The sequence below is a fragment of the Papio anubis genome, chromosome 12 (assembly GCF_008728515.1).
Source record: "Papio anubis isolate 15944 chromosome 12, Panubis1.0, whole genome shotgun sequence".
Lineage (NCBI taxonomy): Eukaryota > Metazoa > Chordata > Mammalia > Primates > Cercopithecidae > Papio > Papio anubis.
In genome coordinates this window covers 63,965,847-63,981,985 of record NC_044987.1, presented here as the reverse complement: position 1 = coordinate 63,981,985, position 16,139 = coordinate 63,965,847, and the positions used below count along the sequence as shown (strand labels likewise).

At 37.7% G+C, this 16,139-nt stretch overlaps 1 protein-coding gene and 1 pseudogene across 1 annotated transcript; both read right to left on the bottom strand.

Moving 5' to 3' along the window:
- Nucleotides 1-2,784: 2,784 nt before the first annotated feature.
- On the bottom strand, nucleotides 2,785-13,171 carry LOC101004472 (annotated as a pseudogene).
- On the bottom strand, nucleotides 12,924-15,867 carry LOC101004818 (olfactory receptor 52J3-like). Its single transcript, XM_021933781.2, is given in 2 exon segments — nucleotides 12,924-14,506; nucleotides 14,509-15,867. Coding segments are annotated over 2 exon segments (933 nt in total). The 5' UTR covers nucleotides 15,065-15,867; the 3' UTR covers nucleotides 12,924-14,129.
- Nucleotides 15,868-16,139: the final 272 nt, after the last annotated feature.

Here is a 16,139-nt window from a genome sequence, read left to right as displayed (position 1 = left end):
ATAATCTAAGACCATTTCTAAACTTCATTCTCTTTCTTTTTCTTTCTTTCTTTCTTTGTGACGGAGTTCACTCTAGTCACCCAAGCTGGAGTGCAATAGCACGATCTCGGCTCACTACAACCTCCACCTCCCAGATCAAATGATCTCCTGCCTCAGCCTCCCGAGTAGGTAGGATTACAGGCACCCTCCACCATGCCCGACTAATTTTTGTATTTTTCATATATACGGGGTTTCACCATGTGCAAGGCTGGACACAGTCACGCATGACTCAATTTCAGCACTTTGGGAAGCTAAGGCGGGCAGATTGCCTAAGCTCAGAAGTTGCAGACCAGCCTGGGCACATGACAAAACCCCATTCGAGCCACTGAACTCTAGCCTGGGTGACAGAGTGACACTCCATCTCAAAAAAATAAAATTAAATAAACAAGACAAAAAATAGCCAGGTGTGTTGGTGCGTGCCTGTGGTCCCAGCTACTCTGGAGGCTGAGATCAGAGGCAGAGGTTGCAGTGGGCTGAGGTCATGCCACTGCACTCCAACCTGGGTAGAAGAGTGAGGTTCTGTCTCAAGAAGAAAGAAAGTGGAAGGAAGGAAGGAAGGAAGGGAGGAAGGAAGGAAGGAAGGAAGGAAGGAAGGAAGGAAGGAAGGAAGGAAGGAAGGAAGGAAGGAAGGAAAAGGAAGAGAAAGAAAGAGAAAAAGAAATTTCAGTGACTTAAAGGTTTTTAAAAGGTGACATAAATGATACAAATGTTGAATCTTTTAGAATTTTGAGGCCAAAACTTGACCAAAGCTTCTCTCTTAACGTCCAGAGGGCAAGTCATTCCTCTCCTTTATATTTGTGGTTCTGCCATCATTAGGGGACAATTACCTGTTTTAATATTTCCATGATAATGACTCTAATTCTGAGATTACAAAGTTTTGGCATATATAGCAGCAATAACATCCTATATCTACTATTTAAAACAGACACTAATAATAAATTATTCTATTATATTAATTGAGCATCAGGAGATTCAGAGCCATACCTTCTCAATACTCCGGCTATTCACCATCCATTGATAGATGTTAGCCTTGCAAATGAACCTGTTTTTTATCCCTTTTCTCAAAAGTTGTCAGAGTGTGGATTTATTTGAAGTCTACAATTTACAGGGCTTCAGATCTGACTAGCAGATAGGTCCACTTACTACACAGTTGCTGACAGGTGCACACTCTGTGTCAGATTCACCCGTGGACTCTTTCTCTCCATATCAGAACCCATCTGTCCACTGTGACTGACTAAGAATCAGTTAGATATTCAAGGCCATTCCCTTTGAATCAGGGATGCATGGGTTGATGGCTTAATTCTCTCACTTCCTTAAGATTTTAGACAAGTCATTCCCTGAGCCTTATTTTATTTTTCTGTAGAGGTTGAGATATTCAGAGCATCACCCTTATATGGCTCTACTTGTTCATGACTTGGTGCTCCCTTTCTCTGGTGGTACCTGACATAAAGGGAGCCTGGCACTCTCATCTGTCATGTATATGTAAGTGACAATACCTGATGTGTCTTCCAGGAACTCTCCTCAATGTCCACTGTGTTGGGCTGCCCCACTCCTCTTAGCCTTTTTTTTAGGGAAGCCCACAAATATAAAATATGTCTTGGAATCGCTTCTCAAGGACACTGCCTCTTCTTGCAGTGCCCGGCTGGGCTTCCTGCCAAGTATCCCTCAAGAGGAACACGTTATGAAAAGGAGTTGGCTCCCCTGAGAAGAACATCCTGTCTCAGTCTCTTTAGAGACTGGTAGTGTCTCAGCGTTCAAGTCAAGGCTTCTGAAATCTCTTAGTTCAAACTTGCATCTAGAGAGTTGGAAATGCCTTTTATATTTTGTTTCATTGACACATCATTGTTTTATGTGTTTCAACTTCATTTCCAGATTTTCTATCCTTTAACTTTTTCTAATTATTTTGGTCAAGGTCACTTCAATTTGAAACACATAGTTTTCAATTATGTGCTCCTTATTTTCCATTCATACATCTGAATTAGTAGCTATGGCCATTTCTGTACATACTTCTTTTTTAAAATCACTTAATATCATAATGAATCCTAAATGATATTTGGCTGTCTCTTTTATAGTCTGTTTGTACATTAAATAATAGCAGAAATATTAAGAAATTTGGCCTGGGACTAATTCATTTGAATTTCCATGTTATGTGGTAGTTATGTGGTTTTGTGTAATTTATTTAACTTCTGAATCTCAACTTACTTATTATGAAATCTGAACTATCTACAGAATCAAATGTAATTTCTAGAATGTCACAAGTGGTCAAGAAATGTCAGAAATTATTGTTGGTTGTAATGTTACTTCTTGTTTCATTGTGATTATATGCTGCTTAAATCATATGGAATTGTGAGGTTCTTCTTCCTATTCCTACATTTATCTCTCCTCTCCCTCTTCTTCTCCCTCTCCCTCTCCCCTCCTCTCTTTTCTTTTCTTCTCTTTTCTCTTTTTTCTTTTCTTTTCTTGTCTTATCTTGTCTTGGTATTTTCTTTTCTTTTCTTTTCTTTTCTTTTCTTTTCTTTTCTTTTCTTTTCCTTTCCTTTCTTCTGAGACAGAGTCTCACTCTGTCACCCAGGCTGGAGTGCAGTGGTACTATCTCAGCTCACTGCAGCCTCTGCCTTCCGGGTTCCAGCGGTTCTCCTGCCTCAGTCTTTCAAGTAGCTGGGCCACCACGCTCAGCTAAATTTTGTATTTTGGCAGAGATGGGGTTTAGCCATGATGGCCAAGCTGATCTCAAATTCCTGACCTCAGGTGATCCACCAGCCTTGGCCTCTCAAAATGTTGGGATTAGAGGCATGAGCCACAGTGCCCAGCTCCCTACACATTCTTTTGTAACTTTAAAAATGCCACCTCTCCCAATATAATATTAGTACATAATATTAATGTTATATATGTCCTTTCCCCAATATTTGTCAAAATATTTATCCAGAGACCAATTCTACCAGTGTATGGAAACTTCATATGGTATGCTTACTTTTCCATTTTCAGGTCCATTGAATATTTTGATGAAAACAGTGGTAAAGAAAAATCTGAGGGCACATGTGCTTTTTGTTTGATGAATCTAAAAGTATTTTATATAACAGTGTCCTTTCTATTTGGGGCTATATTTTGTTAGCTTATAGAAATTACTTTCATGATATTATTACACTTCTCTCTCATTGTTCGTTCTCACTTTCAGATTATGTCACTTCAAGGCAATCAATGTTGGTAAGATGTTATTATAAGTGGATCAGAAAAAGCATAAACCAGTGCATGCACTTTGTAGTATTTGCTCAAACCCTAATCTTGCTACCTTGTGTTAATATTGCTCTCTGGTGAAAGAAGAAGTTCAGGTCCTGTTTATGTAGCCACTTGGCCATGTGTAGAACTTCTGTGTGTTCAGAAGGAAGGAATTTAGTGTGTCTGTTCATCTGCCCATTTCCCTCTGTAGACACTGTGCTTCATACCATGTCATCATTGCCTCAATATACTCATCTATAAAAAGGAGGTGTTAAGACTTTAAATTACTTTTTACTGATGGTATAAGGTTTTAGTGAGTTAATACTTACCAAGTTACAAAAACCGTACCTGGTTTATAATGTGTATTGTATAAATGTTTGTTATTATTAGTAGTAGTCACTTTTTATCAACTTCACATGTATTTTCATGTAAATGCCACTTTATTTATCACATAATTGTTGACATTTATGGTACATTGTAGAAACTATGCTGATATAAAATATTGGTTTATTTTCCTCACTAATATAAGTAAATGACTCTATAAATCTATACATTGAACACCATCTTCCCCAGATATTGTAATAGTGTTGTGACTTTCAGAGTATAGAATAAATTTCACACTTTCCTACTCAATACTCTTAATCACTGTGGTCTAAATTTCAAAATTTATTTCTGAAAGCTCTATTTGTCCCCTCTCTGATCTTCTTAGGTCTGACCCCGTTGAGAGCAGGTGGGATTACAACATAAAAATTGGCTAGAAAAATATAGATGAATTGAGGGAAATTTTGGCCAAACCAGTGAGTCATGATGGAGAAAAACGCTGGTGCATAGACCAGCATGACACAGACATGGGAGCCACAGGTACTGAGTGCCTTGAGTCGGGCATCCCTGGAGGGTGGGTGAAAGACAGCACAGAGTATCTGGACATGGGAAAGGACAATGGCTATGATGTCAAACACTAGGATAGTGAAGACACATAAACCATAGATAATGTTGACCTTGATACTGGTACAGGGCAGGAGCTTGATGCTCATATTCTCATAGTAGATGAGGGGGTTGATTTGGTGTCTACAGAAGGGCAGTCTTAGGATGAGTAGAACAAAGGGTATGGCAACGGCTAAGGGTCTCAGAAGGATGACCAGTGCTATAACTGACACTGCCTTGTTTGTCAGCACCAATGTGTAGCAAAGAAGGTTACAGATGGCCACATAGCGATCATAGGCCATGACAACAAGCACAGCTGACTCCACATCAGTTCACAGATGGATAAAGAACATCTGGATTAGACAGGCCTCAAAAGTGGTTTCTCTCAGCTTGAACTAGAAGATGACAGGCATCTTGGAGATGGTGGATATGGACAGGCCCAGGGCAATAGATGACAGAATAGCCAAGAAGTAGAACATGGGTTCATGCAAATTGTTTTCATTCTAAATCATAAAAATAAGTGCAGTATTTTCTAATAGTGAAGTTAAACATACAACACAAAATGGAAAGCCAATCCACATGTGTCCTGGAATTTCCAAAAGGAAAAAAAAGTGGGGATGAAACTACGTGTCATTAAGAGTGACCGTGCTTCTGAGGCCCTTTTACAGCTGCACATCTCGTAGAGAGATACCTCACTTATTAAGAGGTTTCAGATCTTAGAATACAATGTTACTGATTTCTTACCAAATAATACAAAAATATGTTTTCCTTTTTTCTAATAACCAAGCCCATCAAGACATAACTACATGAATTTTATGAAAACTTAACTACATCTTTATTGTTTAATTTCAATAAAGCTAATCTTATATCTTACACTTATTTTCATTCAAATAGACAACATAGTTAAATAAATTTGTATCTATCAAGGACAAATAGAATATCAGGTAAATAGTGAGATATTTGGTGTATAGACAGGCATTATTCATTGTTACTTTTCTTAAGGAAGTTTTATAGAGCTTAGAAATTTAAATAATCATAATACAATATATGGTTTCTTTGGGATTTCAAATGTGTATTTTTCTTCCTATCCCAAGTAACGTCCATCCTGTACTGAATTGCTGTAGCCTGTGGAGGTAATAAAATAATTTTAAAAGTTCCAAACGAAGTGCAGAAAACCATTAAAATAAGAGTTATACCTTTTACCAGAGATGACATCATTGCTGTTACAGTAGACAGTTTCAAAGCTGGGAAATACAAATGCATGATGAATTTAATTGATACAGTTGAGATGACCTTACCATTACATTTTACAATTGATAGTTGAAAATTGCAGAGGGGAAAAATATGAAATTATAAGAATTTGGTTCATGGCAACATTAGCAGTAGCTTTTCCAGGCTAACTCTGTTTCTTAATGAATTAATTGGATTTAATCATTTTAGGTGGAGTTAAGTTTTCATTATGAATGTGTGGTAGAGTATTTTAATGCATTGGTAGAAATATTCAAAACAAAAATAACAAAAGACTTACAAGCTTAATTGAAGTAAAATCTAGTATATTTGTAGAATCAGTGTTAATTCTATTTTACATTCTATGCCAAAAAGATCAGACTTTATATTTCTGATTGGCTTAAACGTCTGTTCATGGCTGCTCGTCTTCTACCATTTCCCAACAGTGGGACTGCTGGATCATATGACAGTTCTCATTTTAGTTCCAGAAGAACTTCCCCAACCTAGTAGGGCAGGCCAACATTCAAATCCAGGAAATACAGAGAACGCCACAAACATACTCCTCGAGAAGAGCAACTCCAAGACACATAATTGCCAGATTCACCAAAGTTGAAATGAAGGAAAAAATCTTAAGGGCAGCCAGAGAGAAAGGTCGGGTTACCCACAAAGGGAAGCCCATCAGACTAATCTCTCAACAGAAACTCTACAAGCTAGAAGAGAGTGGGGGCCAATATTCAACATTCTTAAAGAAAAGAATTTTAAACCCAGAATTTCATATCCAGCCAAACTAAGTTTCATCAGTGAAGGAGAAATAAAATCCTTTACAGACAAGCAAATGCTGAGAGATTTTGTCACCACTAGGCCTGCCTTACAAGAGATCCTGAAGGAAGCACTCAACATGGAAAGGAACAACCGGTACCAGCCATTGCAGAAACATGCCAAAATGTAAAGACCATCGAGGCTAGGAAGAAACTTCATCAACTAACAAGCAAAATAACCAGTGAATATCATAATGGCAGGATCAAGTTCACACATAACAATATTAACCTTAAATGTAAATGGACTAAATGCTCCAATTAAAAGACACAGACTGGCAAACTGGATAAAGAGTCAAGACCCATCAGTCTGCTGTATTCAGGAGACCCATCTCACATGCAGAGACATACATAGGCTCAAAATAAAGGGATGGAGGAAGATCTACCAAGCAAATGGAGAACCAAAAAAAGCAGGGGTTGCAATACTAGTCTCTGATAAAACAGGCTTTAAACCATCAAAGATCAAAAGAGACAAAGAAGGCCATTACATAATGGTAAAAGGATCAATTCAACAGGAAGAGCTAACTATCCTAAATATATATGCACCCAATACAGGAGCACTCAGCTTCATAAAGCAAGTCCTTGGAGACTTACAAAGAGACTTAGACTCCCATACAATAATAATGGGAGACTTTAACACCCCATGGTCAACATTAGACAGATCAACGAGACAGAAAGTCAATAAGGATATCCAGGAATTGAACTCAACTCTGCACCGAGCAGACCTAATAGACATCTACAGAACTCTCCACCCCAAATCAACAGGATATACTTTCTTCTCAGCACCACATAGCACTTATTCTAAAACTGACCACATAGTTGGAAGTAAAGCACTCCTCAGCAAATGTACAAGAACAGAAATTATAACAAACTGTCTCTCAGACCACAGTGCAATCAAACTAGAACTCAGGACTAAGAAACGCAATCAAAACCACTCAACTACATGAAAACTGAACAACCTGCTCCTGAATGACTATTGGGTACATAATAAAATGAAGGCAGAAAAAAAGATGTTCTTTGAAACCAATGAGAACAAAGATACAACATACCAGAATCTCTGGGACACATTTAAAGCAGTGTGTAGAGGGAAATTTATAGCACTAAATGCCCACAAGAGAAAGCTGGAAAGATCTAAAATTGACACTCTAACATCACAATTAAAAGAACTAGAGAAGCAAGAGCAAACACATTCAAAAGCTAACAGAAGGCAAGAAATAACTAAGATCAGAGCAGAACTGAAAGAGATAGAGACACAAAAAAACCCTCCAAAAAAATCAATGAATTCAGGAGCTGGTCTTTTGAAAAGATCAACAAAATTGATAGACCACTAGCAAGACTAATAAAGAAGAAAAGAGAGAAGAATCAAATAGATGCAATAAAAAATGATAAAGGGGATATCACCGCCAACTCCACAGAAATACAAACTACCATCAGAGAATACTATAAACACCTCTATGCAAATAAACTAGAAAACCTAGAAGAAATGGATAATTTCCTGGACACTTACACTCTCCCAAGACTAAACCAGGAAGAAGCTGAATCCCTGAATAGACCAATAGCAGGCTCTGAAATTGAGGCAATAATTAATAGCCTACCAACCAAAAAAAGTCCAGGACCAGATGGATACACAGCCGAATTCTACCAGAGGTACAGGAGGAGTTGGTACCCTTCCTTCTGAAACTATTCCAATCAATAGAAAAAGAGGGTATCCTCCCTAACTCATTTTACGAGGCCAACATCATCCTGATACCAAAGCCTAACAGAGACACACAAAAAAGAGAATTTTAGACCAATATCCCTGAAGAACACTGATGCAAAAATCCTCAATAAAATACTGGCAAACCGAATCCAGCAGCACATCAAAAAGCTTATCCACCATGATCAAGTGGACTTCATCCCTGCGATGCAACTCTGGTTCAACATACGAAAATCAATAAATGTAATCCAGCATATAAACAGAACCAAAGACAAAAACCACATGATTATCTCAATAGATGCAGAAAAGGCCTTCGACAAAATTTAACAGCCCTTCATGCTAAAAACTCTCAACAAATTTGGTATTGATGGAACGTATCTCAAAATAACAAGAGTTATTTATGACAAACCCACAGCCAATAATGGGCAAAAACTGGAAGCATTCCCCTTGAAAACTGGCACAAGACAGGGATGCCCTCTCTCACCACTCCTATTCAACATAGTGCTGGAAGTTCTGGCTAGGGCAATCAGGCAAGAGAAAGAAATCAAGGGTATTCAGTTAGGAAAAGAAGAAGTCAAATTGTCCCTGTTTGCAGATGACATGATTGTATATTTAGAAAACCCCATTGTCTCAGCACAAAATCTCCTTAAGCTGATAAGCAACTTCAGCAAAGTCTCAGGATGCAAAATTAATGTGCAGAAATCACAAGCATTCTTATACACCAGTAACAGACAAACAGAGAGCCAAATCGTAAATGAACTTCCATTCACAATTGCTTCAAGGAGAATAAAATACCTAGGAATCCAACTTACAAGGGATGTAAAGGACCTCTTCAAGGAGAACTACAAACCACTGCCCAGTGAAATAAAAGAGGACACAAACAAATGGAAGAACATACCATGCTCATGGATAGGAAGAATCAATATCCTGAAAATGGCCATACTACCCAAGGTAATTTATAGATACAATGCCATCCTCGTCAAGCTACCAATGAGTTTCTTCACAGAATTGGAAAAAACTGCTTTAAAGTTCATATGGAACCAAAAAAGCGCCCACATTGCCAAGACAATCCTAAGTCAAAAGAACAAAGCTGGAGGCATCACGCTACCTGACTTCAAACTATACTACAAGGCTACAGTAACCAAAACAGCATGGTACTGGTACCAAAACAGAGATATAGACCAATGGAACAGAACAGAGTCCTCAGAAGTAATACCACACATCTACAGCCGTCTGATCTTTGACAAATCTGAGAGAAACAAGAAATGGAGAAAGGATTCCCTATTTAATAAATGGTGCTGGGAAAATTGGCTAGCCATAAGTAGAAAGCTGAAAGTGGATCCTTTCCTTACTCCTTATACGAAAATTAATTCAAGATGGATTAGAGACTTAAATGTTAGACCTAATACCATAAAAACCCTAGAAGAAAACCTAGGTAGTACCATTCAGGACATAGGCATGAGTAAAGACTTCATGTCTAAAACACCAAAAACAACAGCAACAAAAGCCAAAATTGACAAATGGGATCTAATTAAACTAAAAAGCTTCTGCACAGCAAAAGAAACTACCATCAGAGTGAACAGGCAACCTACAGAATGGGAGAACATTTTTGCAATCTACTCATCTGACAAAGGGCTAATATCCAGAACCTACAAAGAACTCAAACAAATTTACAGGAAAAGTCAACAACCCTCAAAGTGGAGCAAGGATATGAACAGACATTTCTCAAAAGAAGACATTCCTTACAGCCAACAGACACATGAAAAAATGCTCAATGTCACTGGCCCTCAAAATACAAATCAAAACCACAATGAATACCATCTACACCAGTTCTGATCATTAAAAAGTCAAACTAACAGGTACTGGAAAATAGGAACACTTTACACTGTTGGTGGGACTGCAAAACTAGTTCAACCATTATGGAAAACAGTATAAGCTGATTCCTCAGGGATCACAGAACTAGATGTGTACCATATATTAGCCATCCCATTACTGGGTATATGCCCAAGGGTTATAAATTATGCTGCTATAAAGACACATGCACCGCATTATGTTTTATTGCAGCACTATTCTAATGTAGCAAAGACTTGGAATCAACCAAATGTCCATCGACAGACTGGATTAAGAAAATGTAGCACATATACACCATGGAATACTATGCAGCCATAAAAGGATGAGTTCGTGTCCTGGCCGGAACTTATGGATGCTGGCAAGGAAACCATCATTCTGTATCACAGGAACAGAAAACCAAACACTGCATGTTCTCACTCATAGGTGGGAACTGAACAATGAATCTCACGGACTCGGGGGAAGGGGAACATCACACACGGGGGCCTAACTCATGGGGAGTGGGGGAGGGATTGCATTGGGAGTTATACCTGATGTAAGTAATGACGAGTTGATGGGTGCCAGCCAAGTTGATGGAGTTGCAGCACATAACCACAATGCTCCCATATGTAACAAACCTGCATGTTATACACATGTACCCTAGAACTTAAAGTATAATAATAATAATAATAAAAAAAAAAAGAAGTAAGAAAAAGCATTTCAAATACAAAACTAAAAAAAAGACTTGGGTCAAACTAAAAACAAATTATATTAAAAACAATAAAAAAAAAAAAGAATACAGCAAGGGATGAAGCAAATTTCCTATACTCATGACACTTATCTTGGGTGAAGAGAAAGGGAGGGCTATGGTGAGCAAAGTGGACCATAAACGAATGCATATCTAAGAAAATTCCCTACATTAAAATTTGAGTACGTGGACAAGGAAGAGTACCACTTAAAAAAAATAAATAAATAAAATAATAAAATAAAATTAAATAAAATTAAATAAAAAAAGACTTATAAAGAGACATGATATGCTTTGCGGAAGAAGGTTTGGAATGAGTCTTGAAAGATGTGCAATTATTAATTGGAATTAAATAATACAATGAATTAAAGGAGGGTGTTTATGATTAAAAATATAATGAATAAAAGCAAAATATTGCTTCATTGAGCATTAAAATATAACTTGGAATTAATACTAGAGATATATTTGAGAATTTGAGTGGCATAGAGGCAGAGGTCTTAGCTTTCTGCTTCGCTGGCATTTAAACCATGCCTAGAGGAGTGCCTGGCACTCATCTATTGTCAAATAATTATATAGTGAATAAATGAATTAATTATTAATGGAGTTTAATTAACACCAGGCTTAAGATTTCTACTGCATTGGAAGGCGCCTATGGTCATTAAGATATTTAAGTAAGGCAATTTCAAGTTTGAATATGTATAAAATATTTATGCTGTGCCCTTTGTAGATTCATGGAAAAATTCCTCATGGATGTGGGGTAGACCTTCTTCTGTTATTAATACTGAGGATAAGCTATTTATTATTTCAATTTTTAATTATTTTTAATTGCTTCTCCTTTGCCCATTTTCTCATTTCCTAAATTTTGTCGGTGTTATTGATTTGTTTTGATTTTGGTTTTATTAGAAGCTCAGTAAGTAAAGAGAAAATTGAGGTCTCGTATGAGATGTATAACTTTGGAAAGACAGAAATATTCTCTGTCTCTAGGGTACTGCCAGACTCCTAAGGGAAGTGTCTTGACTATTATAAACCCTATTGCAATCAAGGTACTTGCCGACCTGAACTACACTTGCAGGATATCCCAACACAAATACTTATACTTTTCTTTTCTGAAACTAAGATTAACATGGTTGTTTTCACATTAAGTAGAAGAGGCACTCAGATATTCAACATGCTATGATTAGAGAGACAGTGGTCTGTTCCTTACTCCGACAGAGGAGATAATGAAAAAGAGGAAGGATTTTTATGAAAGACATTAAATATACGAGTAATACTGTGTAATAGTAAGGAACGTGATGAGGAAAGAGCATATAAATAACTGCTGATGCAATGAGGGATATCTGTCCTAGTTTTTGTTCCTCCTCACCTAACTGAAATCTGTTGAATTTAAGACAGTAGTGAGCAGAAAATATATAGTATCTCTTAACTGCATAGACAACAGTGTCAGACATAACTTGTTTTAAATTTCTAGATCCATGACCAAGCTATTTAATTTAACAGAGAGAAAATGTTACGGTGATAACAACACTTTCAGTTCAGTTGCTCTTTATAATTGCATGAGAAATGCATGTAATTCATGTAAAGCCCTTAATACTACTATTGACGTAGTAATACCAGCTGTTGTCATTGTTGATATTTTAAATATAATGCTATAGAAGTACAGTTTCATTCTGGCTTGAACCAGTGGGCAAGTGTTGAGATTACCAGGTATCTTTTAAAAGCCACTTGATTATTCCATTCTGGTGACACCTGCTATGTAATGAATATTATGAATATTATGTGAGTATCATGGGCATTTTGGGTTGCCATTATTTTTTATTGATTGATTGATTAATTGATTTAATATTTTTGAGACAGAGTCTAGCTGTTGTTGCCCAGGCTGGAGTGCAGAGGCGCCATCTCAGCTCACTGCAACTTCTGCCTCCCAGATTCAAGCGATTCTCCTGCCTCAACCTCCTGAGTAGCAAATCCCTCCAATCTTCAAGTCTAATTAAAAATAATGAAACAAATAAAATAAGATTAGAAGTGGACTATCCTTTGGATGCTGGATAAGAAGAAAAAAAGTAGATGTTTATCTCAGAATGATTCTAATCTAGATGAAAGGGAAAACCACCTGAAGATTTATATCTATTCTTTACTAGGATAATGAAAAAGTGAGAGCCCAAGAGAGAAAAAATGTTCACAATAAATATTTTATTTTGATTTGGAGTCTTCCTTGTGCTGTATCCCTCTGAGTGTATAAAGAGAGGTAACAGTATGGTTCAGGCATGTTGGATTGGGTAAATAAATAATGCTCCCTTCATTTTTATAAACACAGCAACTAAAAATATGTATCATGAGTAATTTTTACAAATATTATAATTGGTTACATATGAAAGTGTTTAAAAATATTTAAAAACATTTCTTCAAAATTATTAACATTGTTTGGTTACTTAATAGGTGTGTGGTAATGTTCACTAACCAATGGCACCTTCTTCAAGTCATCTATTTTCATACTGATTGGAATTCCGGGCCTTGAATCAGTGCAGCCTGGACTGGAATTCCATTCTTCACGTCTTTTATCTTGTCTGCTGTTGGAAATGTCCTACTCATCACTATCATCCACACTGAGTGTGGTATCCATGAGCCCATGTATATCTTTTTAGCTGTGTTGGCAGCTACTGACCTACGCCTGACCTTATGCATTACTCCGAAAATGCTCATGATCTTTTGGCTGCAATCAAGGGAGATTTACTTTGACCCCTGTCTAATTCAAATGTATTTTACTCACACTTTCCAGTGCATGGAGTCTGGCATTCTCCTGGCCATGGCTTTTGACTGATATGTGGCTATCTGTGTACCCCTGAGACACTCTGCTATCCTCACTATGAAGGTGCTCATCAGCATCATTATGGTGGTGACCATTCCAGCATCTGTTATCATCATCATGTGTCCACTTCTAATTAAGTTGTGCCTGAAGCATTTCCATGCCACAGCCATCTCTCATTCCTACTGTGAGCACGTGGCTGTGGTAAAGCTGGCTGCAGAAAATGTCAGAGCCGATAAAGCTTATGGACTGCTTGTGGGTTTCTCAGTCCTTGGATTTGATGTGATCTTCATTTTCTTGTCCTATGCCTTTATCTTCCAGGCTGTCTTCAAATTGCCACAGAAGGAGGCATGATTCAAGGCATTCAACACATGCACAACTCACATCTTTGTCTTTCTCCAGTTCTATATTCTCACATTTTTAATATCTTTTATACACAGGTTTGGCTTCAGTGTTGCTCCTTATGTACACATTCTCTGTCCAACTTTTACCTGCTTGTTCCACCCCTGCTTAACCCTATTGTCTATGGAGTGAAGACCAAACAGATCCGAGAGGGAGCTATCAAAATGTTCACTCACAAAGGTTGATTTACAGGCAATCCAACCCATCATTCACTGTTCCTAATAATATACCTAGTAATTCTTGTCATGCAGAGTTGTACTTTAAGAATCTTTGTATTATTTTAGTTTACACAGGATAAGTGCAAATTTTATTCCTTTACGATTTGCAGAATCTCTTGATATGAAATTCATTTACAAAACAATTATCTAGTGAAATCTCAAAATTGACTTTTGTCAGCCATATCCACACCCTCAAGAAGTAAAGAAATAAGAGACCTTACCTTGAGGTGAAAGTATGGACCACATGCTCATGAATCTGCTTGGTTCTCACACCATAGATAATAGGATTGAGGGCAGGTGGAATGACCACATAGAGGTTGGCAACAGTAATGTGGACATAATGGGGAATTTTTTTGCCAAATCGATGGGTGAAGAAGGAGAAGAGAGAGGGTGTATAGAAAACACACATCACCCCAACATGTAAGCCACACGTGCTCAGTGCTTTATGACAAGCTTCTTGAGATGGGAGGTGGAAAACAGCTTGGAGAATGCAGGTATAGGAGATTCCAACAAGTGTCACATCCAAAATAAGAAAAGAAGCCACAAAAAGCCCATAAATCACATTGAGGTGAATGCTAGCACAGGCCAACTTGCAATGCCCGTGTGCTCACAACAGGTGTGGGCAATAATCCGAGCCTCACAGAAGGGCAGATGATGGTTTAGGTAGACAATGGGCAACATGAGCAGGACTGGGTGCAATATAATGCCCACACCAATGCCTGCCAACACTCGGGGTGTCAGAATAGAGGTATAGTGGAGTGGTGTACAGATGGCTACATAGCCGTCAAAGACCATTGCCAGTAGCACAGTGGACTCCATTCCTGTGAAGGTGTGTATCAGAAACATCTGGACTACACAGGCTCCAAAGCCAATTTTATGTGCATCAAACCAGAAGATACCTAACATACGAGGCACTGAGGATGTTGAGAGGGCTAGGTCTATGGCTGATAAGATGGCTAGAAAGTAGAACATAGGGTCCCAAAGAGTACGCTCAGACCAGATTGTCAGTAGATTTGTAGCATTGCCCAGCAGAGCCATTAAGTAAACAGAGCAAAAGGGCAGGGAAATCCAGCCATGGAAAGCTTCAAGTCCTGGGATGCCTGTCAGAAAAAAGGTATCTGGGTAGAAAATGGTGGTGTTGGTGTGGAACATCTTGCCATTAATGACAAAAGCAGTAGCTGACCACCCGTAGAAGGAAAATTTAAATTTATAAATGTTTAGCTCAAAACCTCTCCAATAAGCTTAATTTTATGTCTAGTTTTATTATTAGAAAGCTAATGCCAAAGCTGGAGTACAAAGTCAAATCTAGACACGGACTGAGCATTCTTTGACTGGAAGACAAATTAGCTTTAAGACTCAGAGGGAGACCTGAGTCTTCCTCTGAGGTTCTGGACAATAATTTACTTATTTGTTCAAACCCCATACAAAACCTGGAATGAATTTCAAAAATGAAGGTTATGTTATAGTGAGATGTCAGTCTTTTTTGAAGACAAAGCAGACCTTAATTATACAGGTCAACGTACAAAATCACAGAAAGACAGACACTGATACCTGCCCACCAAACATGACAATATATACAAAAACATGAGGGTAACTAGCCATGAAGAGTGACAGAAAATCTAGCAGAACTCTTAAACCAGCTTATTTGGTATCAGTAATTTCCATGGTGCATATTTAGAAAACCATACCCAAAATAAAAACTTATGCTTTATTAATTTGCTCTTTATATGTTTATTCCTATACCCCATAGACACACTGTATTATGTCATACTTTAGATGTGAAAATAGTTGCACAAAGGTGAAAAACACTGCAGCTGGAAATCACCCCCAGAAGAGAAATGTGTGTTTTTGCCAGTAGTCTTCTGGTGAGAATATAATTTATAAATAAGACCAACTTTTCTACTGGCTGATAAATTCCCAGGAATATTAATTGTATCTAATATTGTTGGGAGTGGGGAAATAAAGGGGTTTGTTGAAATAAGGAAACTTGAGAGAAATTTTAAAAAGGTAATGACAGTGGTTGGCACCAGGCTAAAAAGATCCATGTTACTGATTTCCCACACTGCAGCTCTGATCTTCCCTTTCCCTCCCTCCCTCCCTCCCTTCTTTCCTTCCTTCCTTCTTCCTCCCAGAAAGAAAAGATCACATAGGACTATTGCAAAAAGAAGGAAAAAATGGAGGGGTATAGAAAGAAATGGCAAGAAAGAAGAAAACTATTTTAAAAAGA